The 24,611-nt window shown below is 44.5% G+C and overlaps 3 protein-coding genes and 2 pseudogenes across 3 annotated transcripts; 1 reads left to right on the forward strand and 4 right to left on the reverse strand.

Annotated features, from left to right (window-relative positions):
* Positions 1-365: 365 nt before the first annotated feature.
* Positions 366-3,114, reverse strand: LOC118852749 (annotated as a pseudogene).
* Positions 3,115-6,040: 2,926 nt separating this feature from the next.
* Positions 6,041-8,350, forward strand: LOC118834629 (cactin-like). Its single transcript, XM_036742076.1, has one exon. The coding sequence runs from the start codon at positions 6,041-6,043 to the stop codon at positions 8,348-8,350; it is 2,310 nt and encodes a 769-aa protein (XP_036597971.1).
* Positions 8,351-15,122: 6,772 nt separating this feature from the next.
* On the reverse strand, positions 15,123-17,663 carry LOC118852839 (tuftelin-interacting protein 11-like). The gene has a single exon (XM_036762572.1). It carries the CDS (start codon positions 17,661-17,663, stop codon positions 15,123-15,125), a length of 2,541 nt encoding a protein of 846 aa, XP_036618467.1.
* Positions 17,664-17,684: 21 nt separating this feature from the next.
* On the reverse strand, positions 17,685-21,138 carry LOC118852917 (annotated as a pseudogene).
* A 1,287-nt stretch (positions 21,139-22,425) lies between these two features.
* LOC118834632 (splicing factor 3A subunit 3-like) lies at positions 22,426-23,997 on the reverse strand. Its single transcript, XM_036742077.1, is given in 2 exon segments — positions 22,426-22,691; positions 22,693-23,997. Coding segments are annotated over 2 exon segments (1,506 nt in total). The 3' UTR covers positions 22,426-22,490.
* Positions 23,998-24,611: the final 614 nt, after the last annotated feature.

Genomic DNA, 24,611 nt, shown 5'->3' on the forward strand with positions numbered 1-24,611 from the left:
TCCACATAGGCTTAGCACCTAGTAAGTAGAGGTTTGGGGCCTACTTACAACAAGGATATAATCAAGCCTTCCCACCTAGGCCCACCTAGGCCCACCTGAGGCCTATTGAATGGGTGGGGAAGATCTTTGATCAGATTAATAGTACAGCAAACAAAACAAAACAAAAAAAAAAAACAAAGGCCTTACAAAAGTGATCCAGATCAAGAAACACTCCAGTGCTTCTTCTCTTGGACCAGTGGCACGTTGCCCATTGCCCTTTCATACACCTCTCTCACAGTGTCTGGTCCCTCCGCATACACTTGCACCAATCGCAAATAATCAAACCAGGCATCATAATTGTGGGGAGTAGCCTTGACCTCCTCTTCTTACTGGAATCTCTGTCTGCACACAATGATGTCTTCAATACCTCGCCTCTCCCTAAATTTCTTTACAAAGACTGTGTCATTTTGAAAGAGTTCTTGGGCTGCATGCTTCGTAATCCTGTCCAGTGCATATTTATAGATCAGTTGTACGCATTCCAGTTCTTTGTGATTTTCTTCAAACTTCTCAAAGACCACATAGAGATGTTCGTCCATGTGCTCCTCTCCAAAGAAGTCCACAGCTCCTTGGTAGGCTTCCCTGGCATGAGCCAAGTAGTCATGTTTTTCTTCCAAGGCAATGTCCTCATAGGGAGGTCTGGCAAGGAAGCCCAAGATAGCAAAGTCTTTGTCCGTGCATGCCTCCAGGAAGTACTCTGGTGTAGGACACTTGTCTATCAGATCTGGGTAGAAGATGTTGAACTTGTATCCTTGCACAGTCTTTGGTGAGGGGTCATCAAAGTCATAGTGAGTCTGGTTGTACTTGTTCCACTCAAAGCCTGTGTGGACACAGTTGAAGAAGCGAGGCTTGTGGGGCCTGTATTTGTCTGCCCACAGTAACGCCTTGCCTGTGGGGGGCATTTCCACACTGAACTGCACCTCATCTGCCCCCATGCCCTCTTTGCCCGATGGAAAAAGATGTCTTCTACACTCTCACTGGCATCTCCTGTGACCTGTAGCTGTTGCTGAGAAAGCAACAGACGCTGAAGATCCTCTTCTGATTCCACCATGTGCACATCAAAGGGCAGCTCATGGGTGGTGAGCAATCTGGGGCTGTACTTGCCAGCATCATAGTCATCCAGGCTCTGCTGGATCAAGTCTTCCTCCATTGGCACAGTTTCCCTCTTGATCTCGCCCTTGGCTCTGGCCTTTCCTTCAGCCTCTGGCTCCTCTGAGGCACCTGAACTGAAAGGTCCCAGTTGGGCCTGACCTCATTCCTTCAGGCTCTGACCTTTTTCTGGGAGACGATGGCTCTTACTTGAGGATGGGCAAGGGAGGTTTGCTCTCAATGACTTACTCCAGCAGAAATTATACAAGCTGACACAGGAGCATATCCTGATTATGATCATAGAGTCGGGCTCCGGCCATGTGCACCTTGAGTTGCAGTGGCAGGAGCTCCCAGTAGCCAATATTCAGCTTGTGCCCCCATGCCTGGATCTTGCCCTCAATGCTCCAGAAGATCACCTGGAGCTGATTGTAGCTCTTGATTTTGAATACCGACTGTACGTCAGCACTAACAGAGGCATTTACCCCTTCTCGACGCTCTCCTGGCCCCTTTCCAGATGTCTCCATCTTGCGGAGTTTGGAGATCTCATCCTCTGGAATGATGGTCATATCTCTCCAGAAATCTACATTCTTGCCCTGTTCCAATTCCTTGTATACCTGGATGTCCTCCAGAAGGTCCTCCATGTCTGACACTGTAAGGTCATTGAAGAAGGTATAGGGCTTGTGTATCTCCATAGCCAGGTGATAATCTCAGCACTGATGTACTTGGCCAGGAGGTCGATAGGCTTGGCCCAGCTGTCCCTTAGGAGGATTCGAGAATGAAGTTTGACTTGCTGAAGGTGGAAGTTGTCTTCCTGTTCTTCCCAGGTTTGGAAGTGCTCCACCTCCTTCTCCCTCTTCAGTATCTCCAGCTCTTGTTCCCACATGGCTTTCTCCCTCTCATGCTCCAAGTGCAGCTCCTTTACTTTCTTCAATTTTAGCCAACAGTCTTCCTGGATTCTTTGGTTTCTGTCCTTCATCTCCTTCTCCTCCAGGTGGCTGATCCCCTTCTTCTCCAGTGCCTTGTTACATATGAATGTTCCTAGCAGGTCATTGTCTCCAAAGGGGTTGTCAGTATTGGCATAGCCCATATACTCTTCACCTCAACCCATTGTTTCTCTCTTCTTCCATTCTTTGGCCTCCTTCTTTGCCAGTCTCCTGGCCTGATTCTCCTCAGCTGACTCAAAGGCCTTTATCAACTTCTTGCTGCTTTTTCTTCTCCTTAAGCCTCTATGGCTGTTGGAGGCTCGATTACTTGTCCAGGGCCTCTTGAGGCTTCTGAGAATGGGGTAGTGAAGGTGATGTAGAAGATACGAATGAGGTGGATGATCTGGAATCCAGATGTTGCCTACAGTGTCTGCTCCTGTGACCCCACCTTGGCTCTCTTCCAGTATCTGACTGAGAAGGGTCCCGAAGTCTGGCAACATGCAACCCACATACAACTGCTAGCCCCATGTGCCTCAGTAGAGGAAGCCATTCCCAGCAATTTTCTTTTCTTTAAAGTCTTTAATACATCCTTTTTACAATTTCCCTGCTCAGGAACCATGCCCTATTTTGCCATATCAATCAGACTTTGGAGGGAAGTGGGCACCCAAGTCTTCTCCCATTGCACATACCCAACACCCCGGTCAATGTCGACTACACAAAAAGTGTACAGTTGTTTCCCTTCATGCCTGTTTCCAATAACAGGCCTGAGGACAGTGTTATGTTCCTCAGCCTTTGTTTGAATGAGGTCTTTGAAATTCATGGGCACTGCGCTAGCTGCCACCCCTATGCCTCTCTGGGCCTTGTTCTCTACCTCTCGGTGCTCCTGCATGGCCTCATACTGGAAGTCCTTCCTCTGCTCTGTGTGAGTCAGATAGGCAATGTTTTCCTGAGCTCCAGGCTGCATGTAGGCCCCGACATTGGAAGACACAGCTCTGTTCATGATGTCCAGTGCTTCATTAAATTTGTCCTTGTTGGATGGATGTGTCAAAACCTGGTGTGAGAACATGGACTTCCAGCCCAGGTACCATTTGGTGATCTCCTCATAATTTGGACTATTACTGAGCCAGGAGCAAAGAACGTGAAGCCATTTAGGAAAGAAATGTTTCTCAAGGAGTCCTACTAGACTGGAGACAGAGATCATCCCTTTCCAGTCAATCACCCAATGAAAGGCATCCATGTGCTGCTGGTGAGAGTTAATGATTAATTCATTAAGACACAGCCCTAATTTGGGCACAATATTTTTGACCATGAAAGCCTCCCAGGAGCCGGGAGTGAACACTACCTTCCAGGGCTGCAGGATAAGCTTAGCCAAGGAATCACTGGGATGCCATTTCTGCAGAGTGCTGGATAACTTATTCTGTATCTGGGAGTGCAAAGGCTCCAAGCATGACTGCATGAGTGGAAGCCAGGGATGTATCCACAAATGGATGGGAACCGTGTCTGTCAGAGGGTTCCAGTTGTCAACCTCCTGTTTTAACAATCTGGCTAGCAGTGGGCTAAGAGTTCACACCTCCTGGTGGGGGGAGGGGTGTCACCTGACCTCAAGCATCCTCTAGCATTCTTGGCTAGGTAAAAAATTCCATTAGTGATTTATCAGGCCACGTTTCTTCTTTGGAAGCCAGGTCAGCGCAAATATTGATGAAGAGAGCTAAGATGTCTGGGTACCTCCTAGTAGTGTGGACTAGCTCAGGTTGGCTTCTGTGTACAGGGGAAAGCCCAGGCCTTGAGAGGGGCTGCAATGGGATGGTATTCCTCAGCTAGAATGGGTCAGGAAGGGCTTTTCTTGAATCTAGCAGAACAAGATGCTCATTGAAATCAGAAGGGAATAATAAAAATTAATGTTGATAATGAAATGATGTAGCATTAACAGTAATTTTCCTCAATGAAACAGGCAAAATCCTGAATGAGTATCAGGAGACAAAGCCACTATGTTTCTGAACAATAAGAGAGATGAAGGAAAGGCTGTTCTATTATTTTTCTGGGGATAGTGGTGTGAAGCCTATGAGATGGACACTTCAGATGGTTCTCATGTGTTCTCCTTCTATGAGATTAGCTACAATGTTGTAGAATGTCATAACTGATGTCCGCATCTATTTTTTTTTCATTATCAACAACTCTATGAGAATAATTTGTGGCTGTACAGCAATGCACTTAGCTCTCTCTTCAGCCTGGGCCTGAACAATAATGTGGAATTGCCTAGACATGAAAACTGGGTGAAATGACCTAATGGTCCTAAATAGAATCGAAAGAATTTAGTCCTCTTCTTCCATTTTTCCCCAGCCCCTGTCCTCTTCCAGGTTTCAACAGGAATGAAAGCCCCTAACTGGAAAGGAAATCTCCACGTCTCCCTCTGGCTACAGTGCAGACTAAGTCCTCATTATTATACTCTATCTGTTTTCTTCTCCAAGTCAAACACCTGACAAAAGACAAGCTCCCATTTGGACCACCCTGACCTCTCCTTCCTGGATTCCACCTGTGAGTCTGAGATTCATAACCTGTCTCATTGTAGCTAGATGTGAATCTAGTTTTTCAACCTCTCAGTCTCTCTAATTTGTAAACTTTCCTTTTCTAGCTAGGTAGGAAGCTGATTTTTTCCACAAGGGAGAAGGAGCTGAGGGAAACAAGGGAACTGGAGAAGAAGGAGCTAATATAGGCTGGGAATCTGGAGGCTAGATCAAAGAGGTGGCAGGTCAAAGGAGTGGGCAAGAAGAGGGGAAGCAGGATAAGGGAGAAGAGAAGGAATTGGGGGAAAGACTTAGTTGATGCCATCAGATGAATCTATTTAAGTGGCATGGTCTTTTGGGGATTTTCTCTGTTACAATGAGCCTTAAATCTTTCAATTTCTGTTAATTCCAGGATCCATAAGGGAGCTACAATGATTCCCAAGCTGAATTGGTGTTTTAGATGAAATATTACAGACCATAAACTTTTGCTCTTGATCTCTCTTTTTTCCCACCTGTGGCACATTGGGGAGCTCTCCCTTATCCCATGCTATAAGGAGCTTTCTAAGGGAGTTCCTTTAGGCACACTGTGTTTTTTTTTCTGCCATTTTTGGAGATGTCTATGTGTATGGATATATGTATATGTTATATATGTATATGCCATATATGTACAGTTGTATTACAATATTCTTCAAAGAATGATTGTGAAGAAATGAATTATTCTGAGTGCTACAAGTACTCAGACTATAAAGGATCTATGAAGGAAGATGATATCTACCTCAAGAGAAAGGACTGATAAATAGAAGTATGCAAAGTATGGCTAAAAGCAGTTTACTAAATGTCACACTAGAATAAAATTTAGAAACACTATACTAATATGAATAACATCATGAATTTAAATGCATGGAAGAAAACTCTTTTTTTGCCCAGAAATGATTTTGAGTAGGTACCTGACTGAGGGAATCTCATTTGTAACCAAAAAGGAATTAAAACGCTATAGTGATATTAATAACATCATAAAAAGGGGAAGAGGAGGACTAGTTTCTTTTAGTTTCTTTTTTAGTTTCTCTAGTTTTTTTCTCTAGTTTTCTCTAGTTTCTTCTTTCTAGCTTCCAAAGAAGAAACTTGGCCAGAGAAATCCCCAATGGAATGGTTTCCCTGATCCCAGAGTGTTAGACGCTGCTTGAGATCAGTTGACACACCTCCCCTCACTAGGAGAAGGTGTGAACTCTTAGCCCATCTCCTCCTTAAATATCCACCAATCAGGACTGCTGTTCACTTGTTGGGGGAGGTCCCAGCAATTTGCTTTCAGGCAGGCAGACCTGGACCTAAAGTAGGCTGAAAGAGACTCCTCCCCCCAGCAGGAGTGGGTGTAAACTCTACCCTCCTCTTCAATAAATATCCACCAACCAGGATTGCTCTTCGAAAATTGCTGGGACTGACTTCCTCCACTGAGGCGCCCTGGGCTAGCTGTTCCCTCTGTGTTGGCTGATGGATCTGAGGCGGGAGTCTTGCTCACTGTCTCTTTCCTGCTCTCGCGGGTTCCCAGGGTACAGGAGCCGGAGACTGCAATGGAGACGGAGACAGAGCAGCAGCCGCAGCAGCAGCCGCAGCCGGAGTCCCCAAGGACAGAGGCGACTTCAGAACAGCGAGGGGCTAAAGAGGCGGCAAGCACAGAGCCGGGAGCGGAGAGCCGGATCACATTCTGAGGAAGAGCGACATAGCAGGAAATCGAGGAAATATCAGACCTCCGAAAGGAATCACAGAAGCCCAAGAAAGTCACGGACCCGATCTGGATCGCGGGAGCCTTCCCAGTCAGATTCTGGAAGGGAGACCAGGAGGTATCATAGGAGCAGACGCTGGAGGATATATCAGGATTCCAGATCATCCACCTCTTCAGTATCATCTACAGCACCTTCGCCACCCTACTCTCAGAGCCCTCAAGAGTCCCTGGACAAGAACTTGAGTCTCCAAGAGCGACAGAGGCTAAAGGAGGAGAAAAAGCAGCAAAAAGAGTTGAGGAAGTCCTTTGAGACAGCTGAGGAGAAACGGGCCTGGAGACTGGCAAAGAAGGAGGCCAAAGAACGGAAGAAGAGAGAAAAGATGGGCTGGAGTGAAGAGTATATGGGCTACACCAATACTGACAACCCCTTCGGAGACAATAATCTGCTAGGAATATTCATGTGGAACAAGGCACTGGAGAAGAAGGGGATCGGCCACCTGGAGGAGAAGGAGCTGAAGGAGAGAAACAAAAGAATTCAGGAAGACAATCGGCTAGAATTGCAGAAGGTGAAGCAGCTGCGTTTGGAGCGTGAGAGGGAGAAAGCCATGCGGGAACAAGAGCTGGAGATGCTGAAGAGGGAGAAGGAGGCGGAGCACTTCCAAACCTGGGAGGAACAGGAAAACAACTTCCACCTTCAGCAAGCCAAACTTCGTTCTCAAATCCGCCTGAGGGATGGCCGGGCGAAGCCCATTGACCTCCTAGCCAAGTACATTAGTGCTGAGGATGATGACCTGTCTGTGGAGATGCACGAGCCCTACACCTTCCTCAACGGCCTCACAGTGTCAGACATGGAGGACCTTCTGGAGGACATCCAGGTATACACGAAATTGGAACAGGGCAAGAATGTAGATTTCTGGAGAGATATGACCATCATTACAGAGGATGAGATCTCCAAACTCCGCAAGATGGAGACATCTGGAAAGGGGCCAGGAGAGCGTCGAGAAGGGGTAAATGCCTCTGTTAGTGCTGACGTACAGTCGGTATTCAAAGGCAAGACCTACAATCAACTCCAGATGATCTTCCAGGGCATTGAGGGCAAGATCCGGGCAGGGGAGCACATCCTGGATATTGGCTACTGGGAGTGCCTGCTGCAGCAACTCAAGGCGCACATGGCCAGAGCCAGACTCCGTGAGCGTCATCAGGATGTACTCCGGCAGAAATTATACGAACTGAAACAGGAGCAAGGTGTTGAGAGAGAATCTCTGTCCCCCATTCTCAAGAAAAAGCCATCATCTCCTAGCGAAAGGTCGGAGCCTGAAGAACGAAATCAGGCCGAACTGGGACCTTCCAGCTCAGGTGCCTCAGAGGGGCCAGAGGCTGAAGGAGAGGCCAGAGCCAAGGGCGAGATCAAGAGGGAAGCCGTGTCAATGGAGGAAGACTTGATCCAGCAGAGCCTGGATGACTATGATGCTGGCAAGTACAGCCCCAGGTTGCTCACCACCCATGAGCTGCCCTTTGATGTGCACGTGGTGGAATCAGAAGAGGATCTTCAGCGTCTGTTGCTTTCTCGGCAACAGCTACAGGTCACAGGAGATGCCAGTGAGAGTGCAGAAGACATCTTCCATTGGGCAAAGGAGGGCATGGGGGCAGATGAGGCGCAGTTCAGTGTGGAAATGCCCGTCACAGGCAAGGCGTTACTGTGGGCGGACAAATACCGGCCCCGCAAGCCTCGCTTCTTCAACCGTGTCCACACAGGCTTTGAGTGGAACAAGTACAACCAGACTCACTATGACTTTGATAACCCCCCACCAAAGACTGTGCAAGGATACAAGTTCAACATCTTCTATCCAGACCTGATAGACAAGCGTTCCACACCCGAGTACTTCCTGGAGGCATGCCCGGAGAACAAAGACTTTGCTGTCCTGCGCTTCCATGCCGGACCTCCCTACGAGGACATTGCCTTCAAGATTGTCAACCGGGATTGGGAGTATTCACACTGGCACGGCTTCCGCTGTCAGTTTGCCAATGGCACCTTCCAGCTCTGGTTCCATTTTAAGCGCTACCGCTACCGGCGGTAGAGGTGCTCCTGTTCTCTCTGAAAGGGGCCAGAGGCACACAGACAGATAGACGCGGACTTTTTGGAACCTCCGCAAAGAGCGCCCCTCGATGGCTGTTCTCCAGACACTTTTGTTCCGAGGATGAGACATAAGTGTATACGTTGTTTACCCTGTGCTCATGCCGTTTTGAAATCCTCCTTTGTACCTAAGCCTAATATCAGACCATGGCTATTCCATGTAATTCCAAGATCCATGAGGGAGCTACAATGATTCCCAAGCTGAATTGGTGTTTTAGATGAAATATTACGGACCATAACCTTTAGCTCTTGATCTCTCTTTTTTCCCACCCCTGGCACATTCGGGAGCTCTCCCTTATCCCATGCTATAAGGAGCTTTCTAAGGGACTTCCTTCAGGCACACTGTGTTTTTTTTTTTTTTTTTTTTTTGCCATTTTTGGAGATGTCTATGTGTATGTATATATGTATATGTTATATATGTTCAGTTGTATTACAATATTCTTCAAAGAATAATTGTGAAGAAATGAATTATTCTGAGTGCTATAACTACTCAGATACACTATAAAGGATCTATGAAGGAAGATGATATCTACTTCTAGAGAAAGGACTGATAAGTAGTAGTAAGCAAACTATGGCTAAAAGCAGTTTACCAAATGTCACACTAGAATAAAATTTAGAAACACTATACTAATGTGAATAACATAATGAATTTAAATGCATGGAATAAAACTCTTTTTTTTTGCCTGGAAATGATTTTATTTGAGTAGGTACCAGACTGAGGGCATCTCATTTGTAACCAAAAAGGAATTGAAATGTTATACTGATATTGATAACATCATAAATTTAATTGCATGGAACGAGTTTGGTTTTTTTTTTTTTTTTGAGAAATCATTTTATTTGAGTAGGTAACTGACTGAGGGCATCTCAACTGCAGCCAAAATGGAATTCACAGTATGATGTTGTATTTACACTTTAAAAATACATCACAATGTACAGGAATTTGTAAATAGATGCAAACCTACATTTCTTTCCAAGGTCTAGTTTCATTTGCTTGTGTGTCCCCACCAAGAACCAAAACAAAACAATCAAAAAAGGCAGAAAATTCAGCAAGGTCAACCTATCCAAAACAACTTTAAAATGAAAGGAATGATAATACCAGTTAAAATAAGAAAGTCTGACAACAGCATCATTTATCACTTGAGAGTGTTATCGAAGGAAAAGGGAGTTCTCACTTGTCATTACACTGGATCATTCAAAACTGATTATTTTCAGTTAAAGTAAGCACTGATTTTTCAAAGGAAATTTATTCTTTACAGAGAACTTCACGTTTTCACTACTAGGAAGTAACCAGGTACAGCAACAAGTGACTTTAACTTTATGAAGTTTATAAAGTTAGATTAAAAGTGGCTTTGTTGGGGGGGGGCGGGCTAGCCAAGATGTCAGCTAGTAAGCAGGGACTTGCATGAACTCTCTCCCCCAGGTCCCTCCAAACACTTATAAAAGTGGCTATGAGCAAATTCTAGACCTGCAGAACCCACAAAATACCAGAGGGAGGCAGGGCTCCAGCCCAGGAAAGGCTAGACGTTCATGGGGAATCGTCTGTTGCATGGAACTGGGAACAAAGCAGAGCGTGGCCCGGCGTGGGCCACTCCAGAACTAATCAGACCAGGAGCTGCATGGAACACAGCACAGGGCCCTGAATCATTGATCTGTGGCAGTTACCAGACTTCTCAACCCACAAACACCAATGACAACAGAAACGGTAGGTGGGTAGAACTGCTAGAACTGAGTGAAAGGAGTGCGTGGTTAGCCCTGACCTGTGGGTGTGGAAGTGGTGCAGCTCTGGGTATGCTTCCTGCTGCAGCTGCTTGTGGCCCCAGGCCCACCAGGTGGGAGGAATTAAGAGCCCTGCTTGGATCTGAATCGTTGTCCTGGTTGGCAGTTGTTTGGGAAGGAGGAGAGCTGCTGTGACAGAGCTTGCTGTGTAGAAGTAGCTCTGAAAACAGCAGCACAAGGCCCCTAAAGCTTGGGACAATTTATTCTCTACTCTACAAGCAGTCGTAGCTTTAAAAATGCTCAAGTGTCAAATAGTTGGTTGGGAACATAAACAGGCAGCAAAAACATACCCAGATTCAGAATCAGACTTTGGAATTTTTTTTGTTGACAGAGAAGACCAAAATATACAGCCAGAAGAAGTCAACAAAGTCAAAGAGCCTACATCAAAAGCCTCCAAGAAAAATATGAATTGGTCTCAGGCCATGGAAGAGTTCAAAGAGGATTCAGAAAAGCAAGTAAGAGAAGTAGAGGAAAAATTGGGAAGAGAAATGAGAGTGATGTGAGAATACCGTGAAAAACAAGCCAATGACTTGCTAAAGGAGACCCCAAAAATACTGAAAAAAATAACACCTTATAATAATAGAGTAACTCAAGTGGCAAAAGAGTTTCAAAAAGCCAATGAGGAGAAGAATGCCTCGAAAGGCAGAATTAGCCAAATGGAAAAGGAGTTCCAAAAGACCATTGAAGAAAATACTACCTTAAAAATTAGATTGGAGTAAGTGGAAGCTAGTGACTTTCTGGGAAATCAAGATATTATTCAACAGAGCCAAAGGAATGAAAAAACAGAAGATAATGTGAAATATCTCATTGGAAAAACCACTGACCAGAAAAATAGATCCAGGAGAGATAATTTTTAAATTATTGGACTACTTGAAAGCCATGATCAAAAAAGAGCCTAGATATCATCTTTCAAGAAATTATCAAGGAGAACTGCCCTGATATTCTAGAGACAGAGGGTAAAATAAAAATGGAAAGAATTCACCTATCACCTTCTGAAAAAGATCCCAAAAAGAAAACTCATAGGAATATTGCTGCCAAATTCCAGAGCTCCCAGATCAAGGAGAAAATACTACAAGAAGCCAGAAAGAAACAATTTGAGTATTGCGGAAACACAATCAGGAAGATCTAGTGGCTTCTACATTAAGGGATCGAAGGGATTGGAATATGATATTCTGGAGGTCAATGGAGCAGGATTAAAAAAAGGAATCATCTATCCGGCAAGATTGAGTATCTTGCTCCAAGGCAGAATATGGACCTTCAATAAAATAGAGGACTTTCAAGCTCTGAAACATTCTGATTTCCTACAGTACACAGAAAGCCACAGGAGAGCCAATTCAAGCTTTTTTCCAAACAATATGCCTTTTTTAGCCACACCAGATATTAAACTGTACTACACAGCAGCAGTCATCAAAACTGCCTGGTACTGGTTAAGAAACAGGGGTGTGGATCAGTGGAATAGGATAGGTACACAAGTAGGTGAAATCAACAAGTTTAGCAATCTACTCTTTGATAAACCCAAAGAAGCCAGTTTCTGGGCTAATAATTCACTATTTCACAAAAACTGTTGGGAAAATTGGAAAATGGTAGGGAAAAAACTGGGCATAGACCAATATCTTACACCATATACCAAAATAAAGTCAAAATGGGTTCATGATTTAGGAGTAAAAGTTGATACTCTAAATAATTTGGGAAAGCAAGGAATAGTTTACTTATCAGATTTGTTGAAAAGTAAAGAATTCATGACCCAACAAGAGATAGAGAGCATTACAAAATGCAAAATGGATAATTTTGATTATGTCAAATTGAAATGTTTTTGTACAAAAAAAGCCAATGCAACAAGAATTAGGAGGGAAGCAGAAAATTGGGAGAAAATCTTTGCAACTAGTATTTCTGATAAAGGCCTCATCTCTAAAATATACAGGGAGCTAAGCCAAATATATAGGAATACAAGCCATTCCCCAATTGAGAAATGGTCAAAGGATATGAACAGGCAGTTTTCAGAGGAAGAAATTAAAGCTATCTACAGGCATATGAAAAAATGCTCTGGATCGCTGCTGATTAGAGAAATGCAAATCAAAACAACTCTTAGATGCCACATCTCTCCTGTCAGATTGGCTAAAATAACAAATCAGGAGAATGATAAATGCTGGAAAGGATGTGGGGAAATTGGAACATTGTTGCATTGCTGGTGGAGTTGTGAGCTGATCCAGCCATTTTGGAGGGCGGTGTGGAACTATGCCCAAAGGGCTATAGAAATGTTCATACCCTTTGACCCAGTAATACCACTTCTAGGGTTGTATCCCAAAGAAATCATGCAAGCGGGAAAAGGACCCATATGTACAAGAATATTTATAGCAGCTCTCTTTGTGGTAGCCAAGAACAGGAAAGCAAAGGGATGCCCATCAATTGGGGAATGGCTGAACAAGCTGTGGTATATGAAGGTGATGGAATACTATTGTGCCATAAGAAATGGGGATGATGCAGACTTCATAACAACGTGGAAAAACCTACACGACATAATGCTGAGTGAGCGGAGCAGAGCCAGGAGAACGTTGTGCACAGCCACAGATATGTGGATTCCGTGAGGACCAACCCTGACATACTGCGCTTCTTTCAGCAACCTAAAGGGGCAAGGACAATTCCAGGGGACTCACGATGGAGAATGCTATCTTCATTCAGAGAAAGAACTGCGAAGTTTGAATACAGACTGAGGCACACTACATGCTCGCCTTTTCTGCTTCTCTTTTGTTTTTGTTTTTGGGGGTTTTTTTTTCTTGTTTGTTTTGTTTTTTTTTTTTTTTTTTTTGGTTCTGTTTCTTCTTTCTCATGATTCATTCCATTGGTCAAAATTCTTCTCCACGACTTGACTAGAGCATAAATTAATTCAATGCGAAGTTATACATGACAGTTATATGAGACTTCATGCCGTCTTGGGGAGGGAGGGGGGAGGGAGGGGAGAAAAACTGGAACTCAAAACTATGTAGAACCGTGTGTGGTAAACTAAAAATAAATAAAACACCTTTAAAAAAAATTTTTTTTCCCAGTCTTCTGCAGGAACTATTCCTAATATTAAGTCAGCACAATCTTCATGCTAAGCCTTGATATGCATGCTTATATAGTTAACATGGTTGTCACCTAGAATTCATCTAAAATTTTTCCCACAAGCAAATGACATATAAATTTTTTGTTTCATTACTGGCTTCAGAATAAATCCAATAAAAGTTATTTCTATAAAAAAAAGAAAAAAAGAAAATTGGCTTTGCAAGAAGCCATACTGTAGGAGGCTCACTAGAGTTCAAGTTCACCATTCTACTACCTTTCTGGTCTGTAATGTGCTGCAGCTGTGTAGCATTATACAAGGTACCCTGATATTCAACTATTTTGCCATTTCCATTAGAATTCAAAGGTGATTAAAATCAATTAAAAATTTAGTTTTGATTTTTTTAAAGAAGGAGTGTTGGGGGAAAGAGTCATTATATTATCTCATCCAAGCTGCACGTCCCAATCCTCTTACAGGAGGCATGCCAGCTGTGAAGATGGGGGATGGCACAGGGGATTCCCCAGCTGGAGGCACAGCTTCAGGAGAGCAACTGATAGGTGGTGTCCAATGCCTGAGAGGATGATGGGGAGGAAGAGTGTGAATTGGTGGCAATTGTGAAGGTGGAAAATTGAGTTATGTGTTGGTAGGTGAGTGATGGTAGACATTTTGGACACAGAGTTCTAGGGAGCCTGGAACCAAATTCATTACGAATCAGATGGTATGAATTTAGTCAGATGTATTTCCAAATTACCTTACATAGGAAACGATCCTATCATACATGGCTCAAAGAAAGCTGAGAAAATTGAAGTGGAAATTAGTTTCCTAACATAACCATATTTTTAAGGGGAGCTGATTGTTCCCATTCTAGGTAGGGATGAGGCTGGCTCTTCCACTCATGAATCTCATGGATTTGTAAACTTTCTTTTTGTGACATTTAAAAAATTCCGAATTTTGAAAAGATCTTAAGCATTTCCAAAACAGAAAAATCATTGTTGTAACTAAGAAATGTTATGTCCTTTATTTACAATCTCCTCAATTATAACTCAGCAATATTTTAGAGGTACACATAGCAAAGGAGCAAGAGTCACCACTGTTTGCAAAATAATAATAATGCACAGAAGTTTCCTAAATCAAACTGACTGCAGAGGAGAAATTTAAAAAAAACAGCCACATTGCAACATTGCATCCATGTCTTCCTCTGGGGGTTGCTCTGCAACAGCCTCTTCTTGCTGCTGTGTCTTCCAAAGTTTGGCCATGTGCAGCAGTTTGAGGTTAGGCTGGTTTGCTGCATCTTCTGGAAAGGTGTAATGGTAGTACTCTTCCCAGCCAATAGCAGACCCATTTTTCTTCTCTTCTTTACTTTCTCTGGAATGAGTTTGTCCACTCTCTCCTTTTGAGATTCTGCCCTGACATGCTAGCAGATTATTGTCTCCAAAGTGGTTGTCAGTATTGGTGTAACCCATATAGTCTTCACTCCAGCCCATCTTTTCTCTCTTATTCCATGCTTTGGCCTCCTTCTTTGCCAGTCTCCGGGCCCGATTCTCCTCAGCTGTCTCAAAGGCCTTCATTAACTCCTCTTGCTGCTTTTTCTCCTCCTTTAGCCTCCATCACTCTTGGAGGCTCAGTTTCTCTGACAGCAGGGTGGTGAAGGTGCTGTAGAAGATAAGGAGGAGGTGGATGATCTGGAATCCTGATGTCTCCTCTGGTGTCTGCTCCTGTCACTTCTCCTTGGCTCACTTCCAGCATCTGACTGCGAAGGCTCCTGAAGTCGGGTAACATTCAACCCACATACAACCTCTCTCCCCATGTGCCTCAGCAGAGGAAGCAAATCCCAGCAATTTTCTTTTTCTTTTTTTAAAGTCTTTAATTTTTTACAATTTTCCTGATCAGGAGCCATGCCCTATTTTGCCATATCAATCAGCCTTTGGAGGGAAGTTGGCACCCAAGTCTTCTCCCCTTGCACAAACACAACACCCCTGTCAATATAGACTACAATCTGCCCAAAAGTGTATAGTTGTTTCCCTTCATGCCTTTTTCCAATAACAGGCATGAACACAATGTTATGTTCCTCAGCCTTTGTTTGAATGAGGTCTTTGAAGTTCATGGGCACTGTGCTGGCTGCCACCCCTATGCCTCTCTGGGCCATGTTCTCTGCCTCTCGGTGCTCCTGCACGGCCTTATGCTGGAATTCCTTCCTCCGCTCTGTGTGAGTCAGATAGGCAATGTTTTCCCAAGCGCCAGGCTGCATGTAGGCCCCGACGTTGGAGGACACAGCTCTGTTCATGATTTCCAGTGCTTCATTAAATTTGTCCTTGATTGATGGATGCGCCAAAACCTGGTCTGAGAACATAGACTTCCAGCCCAGGTACCATTTGGTGATCTGCTCATAATTTGGACTATTATTGAGCCAGGAGCAGAGAACCTGAAGCCATTTAGGAAAGAAATATTTCTCAAGCAGTCGTACTAGACTGAAGAGAGACATCATCCCTTCCCAGTCGATCACCCAATAAAAAACATCCAAGTACTGCTGGTGAGGGTTAATGATTAATTCATTAAGACATATCCCTAATTTGGGCACAATATTTTTGACCATGAAAGCCTCCCAGGAGCCGGGGGTAAATACTTCCTTCCAGGGCTGCAGGATAAGCTTGGCCGAGGAATCACTGGGATGCCATTTCTGCAGAGCGCTGGATAACTTGTTCCGGATGGGGGAATACAAAGGCTCCAAGCGTGACTGCATGAGTGGAAGCCAGGGATGTATCCACGAATGGATGGGAACAGTGTCTGTCAGAGGGTTCCAGTTTTCAACCTCCTTCTGCAGTTTGGGGAAGATGAGCTGGTCCAGTATGTTATCCAGGATCCACACGGGAATAATGTGGGCCCAGCTATCCAGAAAGGCCACCATCGGGTCACAGTTCTTTGGCTGCCACCGTGTTACGATATTTCGAACAGAAGGCATCCACATTTCCCAGATGAGCCTGTGGAAAGCATCTGCTGTGAAGTCTTGGCCCCCATGGCACAGGATCTGATCGTTCTCCAGAAGGCTCTTCCACTTGGTAATGATGCCAATGCCGTAGGTGCAGTCCTTCAGGGGATCCCAGTCCTTGAAGTAGTCCTTCATGAGCGGGTAGACGATAGCCACGGCCAGATCCACACGGTCAGACATGCGGTACTCCTCATAGTACTTATCCTGGAGAGTCTCAAATATCTGGGCGCACTCGTCCAGCGTGAGCGGATCGCTGCAGTCGGTCTGCATCCTCCGCTCACACTCCTCCACAATCTCCAGGACCTTGCTGAGGTTAGTGATCACCGTCTCCTCATGGAACAGCACCTCGGACATTTTCTCCAGCTCATGGGTCAGGTCGACGACCATATCTCTCTCGTACTGCAGCTGCCGATCGTTCTGGATGATTTCCTGCTCTGTGATGTCGATGAGGAGCTGGAGGTTGTGCTCCAGCTCGGGCAGGGCGAAGGCCTGTGGCTTGGCGTCTTTGATAGGCAGCGGCAGCTGCTGCTGCTGGACACCGTCCTCAGGGATGTTGTGCTTGTGGATGATCTGGCTGTAGCTGTAATAGACCTTCTGCTCCGGGCCTGTCATGTCAATCACCTTCACATGGGAAAGCTCCTTCTGGGGGGTAGAGAGTTTCTTTCCAATTCTGCCTTTTGCCTTCAATTCTTCAACTGTCTTATAGGAGTATTTCGGTTTCTTCTTGCCCCGGCTGGGATCTTTTCTCCACTGGCTGGGCTCCTTCTGGAACTCCTCCTCGGCCTCTTCTTTCGAGTCAACCACGGGGAAATCTTGCACTGACTGAGTGCTCTGTTCTGAACCGTAGGCGCCGACAGCGCCCTTTCCTTTTCTCTGTTTGGCTTCAACTGGATTAATGATACCTTGTGCATTCTTCCCAAGGCCCTTTCCTGGGACATAACCCATCTTCTGCAAAAGCTTACGTCCTATGCCTTTGGTGTGCCTCTCCCAGCTGCCGAAGTCGGTGAAAGATTTGGCTCCACCTACGAATCCTTTCTGGCTAAGTTTAAAATTGCCCTCTGTTTTTAACTTCTTTGGTGCAAAATCTTTGGCAAAGTCCTCCTGTTCAATAGGCTTCTCTTCCTCAGCAGCTCTCTTCAGTCCAGCACTAATGAACTTCACAGGAGCAGAAAAGTCTCGGGAGCGTTTGCCTCCAAAGCCGCGGCGCTCATCTTCAAGGTCGCGCTCAGCCCACACTCCGTATGTGGCCTCCTCCTTGTTTTGCCAGTGACGCTGACGCTTCGGATTGAATTCAATTGGTTGGTGGGCAGCCACTCTTTCAAATTCGTTTCTCATAATGTCAGTCTCGAAGGCTGAGTAATCCGCAGCAGGCAGGGAGCTCAGGTAGTTCTTGGTCGGCTGGTACATAAGTGTTTCCTCCTCTACCAAGGCAACAGCAGAAGCCAGGGAAGCCATGAGATGGAGATGAGGACTGAATTACAGAACGGGAACAGCCCGTAAAAACGCACGAGCTTCTGGCGAGAGAACAGCGAGGACGTCCGTCTGCACCGCGGGTTTCAGGGGGACCCCGCAACTCGGCGAGGACAGAAGCAGCACTAGCAGATTCGGAGCTGAAAGAGGCTTTCAGAGACCCAAACCCGCCTCCCACACTCCAGGCGCTCCGTAACCCTGATCGATGTACTGCAGGGCGTCCACCACTACCTCCCCAGACAGGAGCCAGATACCTGCCACCCCGAGGCCTCAGCTTCTCACGGTGCGCGCCTCCAAGCCGTTGGAGCCTATGTCTCTCTCAGGACACTTTATATCCAGGTCTGTCTCCTGGAGAGCAAATGGCTGGGATCTTCCCCAACAAGAGAACAGCAATCCTGATTGGTGGATATTTAAGGAGGAGGTGGGCTAAGAGTTCGCACCTTCCCCTGGTGGGGGAGTGGTGTAAACTGACCTTCAATTAGCCTCTAGCATTCTAGGCTAGGGAAATCATTTGACTGGGGATTTCTCTGGCCAAGTAACTGCTTTGGAAGCAAGATCACCCCAAACTTTGAAGAGAGCAAGGAAGTTCAGGTGACTACTAGTAGTGTGGTCCAGCTCAGGTTGGCTTCTGTCGACGGGACAGCCCAGACCTTGAGAGTGGCTACAACGAGACGGCATTCCTCAGCCAGAATGGGTCAAGAAGCGCTCTTTAAGCTAGCAGAACAAGATGCGCTTTGAAATTAGAAGGAGATATTACAAATTATTACTGAGAATGGAATGATACAGCATAAAAACTAATTTTCCTTAGTGAACTAGTACAAATCCTGAATGAGTCCCACTTGCCAAAATGATAAGGGAGATGAAGAAAAGGATCTTCTATTATATTGCTGGAAAGAGGGGTGGGAACCCTATGAAAGGGACACACACTGGTGTTCTCCTGTGAAATCAGCTACACAATTACAGAATGTTATAACTAATATCCTTACCTATTTCTCTTTTTCATTATCAACAACTCTATCACATTAGTTTGTGGCTGTACAGCAACCCACTGAACTCTCTCTTCAGCCTGAGCCTGATTTCAGGGCCATGCAAGCCCAAGGAGGAGGCCCTTTACTGGGGGCCAGTAAGAGTGTAATGTGGAATACAGTTGCCTAGAAAGGAAAATTGGGTCAAAGGACCTAATGATCCCAAATATAATAGAAAAAAATTAGTCCTCTTCTTCCATTTTCCCCCTGCCCCTGTCCTCTTCCAAGTTTCAACAGGAATAAAAGCCCTTAACTGGAAAGGAAATCACCACATCTCCCCATGTCTACAGTGCAGACTGAGTAAGACCACATTATTATACTCTATCTATTTTCTTCCCCAACTCAAACACCTGACAAAAGAGAAGCTCCCATTTGGACCACCCTGACCTCTCCTTCCTGGATTCTACCTGTGAATTTGGGATTTATAAACTGTCTCATTGTATCCAGGTGTGAATCTAGTTTGTGCACCTCTGAATCTCTCTGATTTGTAAACTTTCCCTTTCTAGCTAGGTAGGAAGCTGGTTTTTCCACAAGGGAAAAGGAGCTGAGGGAAACAAGGGAACTGGAGAAGAAGGAGTTAATGTAGGCTGGGAATCTGGAGGCTAGATCAAAGAGGTGGCAGGTCAAAGGAGTGGGCAAGAGGAGGGGAAGCAGAGTAAGGGAGCAGACAAGGAATTGGGGGAAAGACTGAGTTGATGCCATCAGATGAATCTATTTAAGTGGCATGGTCATATGGGGATTTTCTCTGTTATAATGAGCCTTAAATCTTTCAATTTCTGATAATTCCAAGATCCATGAGGGAGCTACAATGATTCCCAAGCTGAATTGGTGTTTTAGATGAAATATTACAGACCATAACCTTTTGCTCTTGATCTCTCTTTTTTCCTACCCCTGGCACATTGGGGAGCTCTCCCTTATCCCATGCTATAAGGAGCTTTCTAAGGGAGTTCCTTTAGGCATACTGTGGTTTTTTATTTGCAATTTTTGGAGATGTCTATGTGTATGTATATATGTATATGTTATATATGTATATGTTATATATGTATAGTTGTATTACAATATTCTTCAAAAAATAATTGTGAAGAAATGAATTATTCTGAGTGCTACAAGTACTCAGATAGACTGTAAAGGATCTATGAAGGAAGATGATATCTACTTCAAGAGAAAGGACTGATAAATAGAAGTAAGCAAACTATGGCTAAAAACAGTTTACCAAATGTCACACTAGAATAACATTTAGAAACAGTATACTAATATAAACAACATCATGAATTTAAATGCATGGAATAAAACTCTTTTTTGTCCAGAAATGATTTTATTTGAGTACATAACTGATTGAGAGCATTTCATTTGTAACCAAAATGGAATGGAAACATTATACTAATATTAATAACATCACAAATTTAATTGAATGGAACAAATTTGGGGTTTTTTTGAGAAATTATTTTATTTGGGTAGGTAACTGACTGAGGGCATCTCAACTGCAGCCAAAATGGAATTCACAGAATGATGTTGCATTTACACTTTAACAATACATCACAATATACAGGAATTTGTAAATAGATGCAAACCTACATTTCTTTCCAAGGTCTAGTTTCATTTCCTTTTCTGTCTCCACCAAGAAGCAAAACACAACAATCAAAAAACGCACAAAATTCAGCAAGGCCAACCTGTCCAAAACAACTTTAAAACCAAAGGAATGATAATACCAGTTAAAATAAGAAAGTCTGACAACAGCATCATGTATCACTAGAGAGTATTCCTGAAGTAAAAGGGAGTTCTGACTTGACATTATACTGGATCATTTAAAACTGATTTTTTCAATACAAGTAAGCACCGATTTCTCAAAGCAAATTTACTCTTTACAGAGAACTTCATGTTTTCACTATTAGGAAGTAACCCAGTACCGCAACAAGTGACTTTAACTTTATCAAGTGTATAAAGTTAGATTAAAACTGACTTTGTTGGGGGATCAGGGAATTCAGGAAAATGGCTAGGGATATGAGGTGGATGAGGCTTGTTTTGTCCAACAGTCAGGGCTTTGGAAGTCACAGGCTGATTGGTGACTGGAGGTGCTGTGATGACCATCCTCTGGGACCTTTTAGCATATGCAGGGAGAGTTTCTACATTGAAACCCATCTCAACAAGTATAACCACGATGTCTGAAAGTGTTATCTGTGTCCTGGCTGTGTCCTCACAATAGGATTTAGCACTCCTCCCAATTTCTGAAAGGTAGCTTTGAAACATCTCAGTTAATGTGTCCCCGCTGCTTTCTCAGCACTCTCAAACACAGACTCTGTCAGCAAGGAGCTCACAACCACTTGCAAGGTCTGCTTCCATGCCAGGTAGTAGTTATCTGCAGGGATGGTGGTCTGCTTGCTTCCTGAACTCCCTCCTGAGCCTCTGGCTCTGGTAGTTGCAGCTTTGTCAGCCATCTTGAATACCTGACAATGTGCATGTAGCCCCAACAATTTTCTTTTTTTTTTTTTTTTTTTGAGGATGTGGCACAGGGCTGAGCTTTAATGTATTACGTGAAAAAAGGCATTTGGCAGGTAGCAACTAATTGAAACTGAACAATTCAAGACACATTTAGTAAGTGACTCCTGTATGCAAGGTTATCATGTTAGATGCTGAACCAAATTAAGGTGAGCAAGTCAGCCTCATCTTGGAAGGAAAGATAAGAGGACTATTATAAAGCTTTGCTGAGCAGTCTTTAGGGAGGTGAGTAGGCAAGGCCAATGGGTAGTTTACCACAGCAACCTGTCTTTTGAGATTATCAATTGCAATACCTTCCAATGAGAGTGAGGGAGGATTAGGGATTAAGGATCTTACTTCCAACAAGAATGGAGGGCAAGGAAAATATTTCCATGTCCTGAAGAGAAGGCATGTGTGTCTCTCTGTCATGGACAAGGAACCACAAATTGTCCCCCAAGTGTAGCCTGGCCACTGTCCTAGAAGAGGAGCAGAGGCTGGAGGAACACTTCTCTTCTCTCTGGGTCATCAGGGAGAATGAAGTATTCCTTGAGGAAAATAAAAAGCTACACAATGAAAATAAGGAAGAAAAGATTTGGGGAGCCACAAGAGAATTCAGACCCTTGTCAAGAGTGTGAAGAGCATTTAACTTTTTGTACCTGTATCCCCCAGGTCCAGTACATAGCAGGACCTTAAAGTGTGTTGACTGAATGTGACAATTAAAAAGGGCACAGAAAACACAGATTTAAAGATCACAGTCTCCTCCTGTATGTGGGGAACTGGGCCCTCTGAAGAGGAAGCAGCTGCTGGTGTTCCCACAACTAAGCATGGAGCTTCCCAGGTGCCATCGAGAGAGAGGTCCTCCAGTGAAAAGAGACAGAAGAGAGAGCAATGGTGCTTGGTGATTCCCCGAGGAGGGCGCTGAGGCAGCTCTGTGCTGGCTTCACATTAATGATAGAGAAGTCTGCTTTCTGACATTCTGATAGTGTTCTTTCTTTTTTTCAACCTCTGACCTTCTAGTCTAGGCACACGAAAGTGACAGGAACTCATGGCCTGAAGAAGTGGCTTCCCTCCTAGGCTTCAGGACATGACAAATTCAAATAAAGCCCATTTTTTTGTAGACCCCTTTTTAATATAAAACAAAAATTTAAACATATTTCAAATCTTCACTATGTCCATAATTCTTATCCTCACAAGACACATGCTAGAATGTTAGATCACTCAGCAGAGTCTTTGGGAAAATATGCCTGTGTGGAATAAAAAAATGCCAAATCCTAGGATGCTTAACCAAGTCACTGAGCTTGTCCTCCAGGTACTAGAGCAGTCCCTGGCGTTTCAAGTCCTCATATGTTTTCTTATTCACAACATGTCCACTGGAGTCCTCATACTCCTCCTCAGTGTCAGGCTGCCGCCGTTCAGAAGCCTTCTGCAGTTTCAATTTGGCCCACAAAGAGACAGCATCTTCAATCTGGGTCACATTAGCAAAGTGGGCTGTATTTGGAATGCCCAAGCATTTTCATACCATGAGCATGACGCCACTCCGCAAAATGCCGCTGGAAGGCCTTGGGTCCTCGGTAGGTGTAGTTGCCACAAATCTCACAGTTATAGTTTATATTGAGTCCATGCAGCTTATACAACCAGTAGGGAATGGGTTTGCCATCCCAATCCAAGGGCAGGTGTTTGGGGTTGTAGATAATCTCATTCTCTTCATCTTCACTTTCACTCTCATTCATTTGCTCTTCTTCTTCCTCTTCTCTTTCCTCTCCTGTGCATGCCTGTTTGCGCTGCACATTTTCATGAGTGAGATGCCGCTGTTCCCTGAGAATCTCTACATATTCGTAGATCTGGGCTTCAAGGAAAGCAATGTCTTTGTTCCTCTCAGTGTCCCTCTTGCTTCCTTTTGATTTGGGATTCTTTGCAAACAGAGAGGAGTCGAGTGATTCCAGGGACCTGCCCTTGGTGCTGAACAGCCTCTGGGCTCGCTCCTCCAGTGTACCACCACATTTCAGTCCTAAAGCCAAGAGTGCAGATTTCAGTCTGTCCAGACCCAAAGAGGCCAACTCCTCCCAGGAGGAAAACACAGAGAGGTCAAGATGGGCTCCAGCATGGGTCAATGCACTGCTTGTCTCTTTTGGCCAGCCTGGGAAGGTACCATTGTTCCACTTCTTCTCAAACTCATTCTGAATCTTCCCAAACAGTTCATTCTGGTCTTGTAGGGGCTTCACCCTGTCTGTGTAGTCCTGGAGGTACTCAAGCAGCATCTCCAGGTACCTCTTGTACTCTGCATTCTTCCTTTCCTTGGGAATATCAAATAACTGGTCAAAGATAGACAGGTATGTGATATAATCCAGTTTCTCAGATGCTTTTAAGTTAATGTACTTAAGGTAGCAGTCATGAAGATCCAAGTAACAGCCATATCCTTCTTCATCTGTGAACTCCACCAAGTTTTGTGCCTCTTCACTAGGGCTTTCTCTGGCTTTTAGGAGTTCCTCAAATTCCACTGACATTGGCACACAAATCTCATTTGGGTGCTTCCGGTGGAATTCTTTTATCTGTTTGAGTCTATTATAGAATTCTGCAAATTCATTTCGTCCTGAAATAGCACTGAGCTCCTCCTTTCTTAACCCATCCTTGTCAGCATACAAATCTCTCAGGTTCCCACTGACTTCCATATACCTGTCCTGCATAGCCCGAGTGCGATGGTCCGAGTTGATCTGGTCCCGGAGCGTGGACTTCTTAATGAGCATCTCCTTGGCCATGACATCCATGAGCTGCTCCTTCTCTTCATGGTAGCGCCCCTGATGCTCCAGGATAGTCTCCATCTTGCCCTGGCCACCTCCACCTCCCCCAGCAATTTTCGAAGAGCAGTACTGGTTGGTGGATATTTATGGATGAGGTGGGCTGAGTTCACACCTTCTCCTTGTGGGGGGAGGGGTATAAACTGAAGTTCAAGCAGATGCTAGAAATCTAGGCTAGGGAAAAAATTCTACTGGGGATTTCTCCTGTGTGAAGTTTCTCCTTTGTATGTCGGGTCACCCCAAATTTTGAAGAAAGGAAGGATGTCCAGATGACTGCTAATAATGTGGACTAGCTCAGGTCGGCTTCTGTTGACAGGCAAAAGCCCAGGCCTTGAGAAGGGATGGAATGGGGTGGCATTTCTCAGCTTGAATGGGTGAGGAAGGGTTTATCTTTAAGCTAACAGAAGAGATGCCCTTGGAAATAAGAAGGGAATATTACAAGTTAATGTTGGTAATGGAAAAATACAGCATTAACACTAATTTTCCTCAATGAAACAGGGCAAATCCCGAATCAGTTCCACTAGCCAAAGCCATGATGTTTCTGAATGATAAGAGACGAAAGAAAAGCTCTTTAATTATATTGTTGGGAAGAGAGTTGTGAACTCTGTGAAAGGGATACACACACCTGTTCTCCTATG

The sequence above is a fragment of the Trichosurus vulpecula genome, chromosome 1 (genome assembly GCF_011100635.1).
Source record: "Trichosurus vulpecula isolate mTriVul1 chromosome 1, mTriVul1.pri, whole genome shotgun sequence".
In the NCBI taxonomy this organism is placed as follows: Eukaryota; Metazoa; Chordata; class Mammalia; order Diprotodontia; family Phalangeridae; genus Trichosurus; species Trichosurus vulpecula.

Coding starts and splice junctions, on each gene's coding strand:
- LOC118834629 (XM_036742076.1), top strand. CDS start 6,041: ATGGATCTGAGGCGGGAGTCTTGCTCACTGTCTCTTTCCTGCTCTCGC.
- LOC118852839 (XM_036762572.1), bottom strand. CDS start 17,663: ATGGCTTCCCTGGCTTCTGCTGTTGCCTTGGTAGAGGAGGAAACACTT.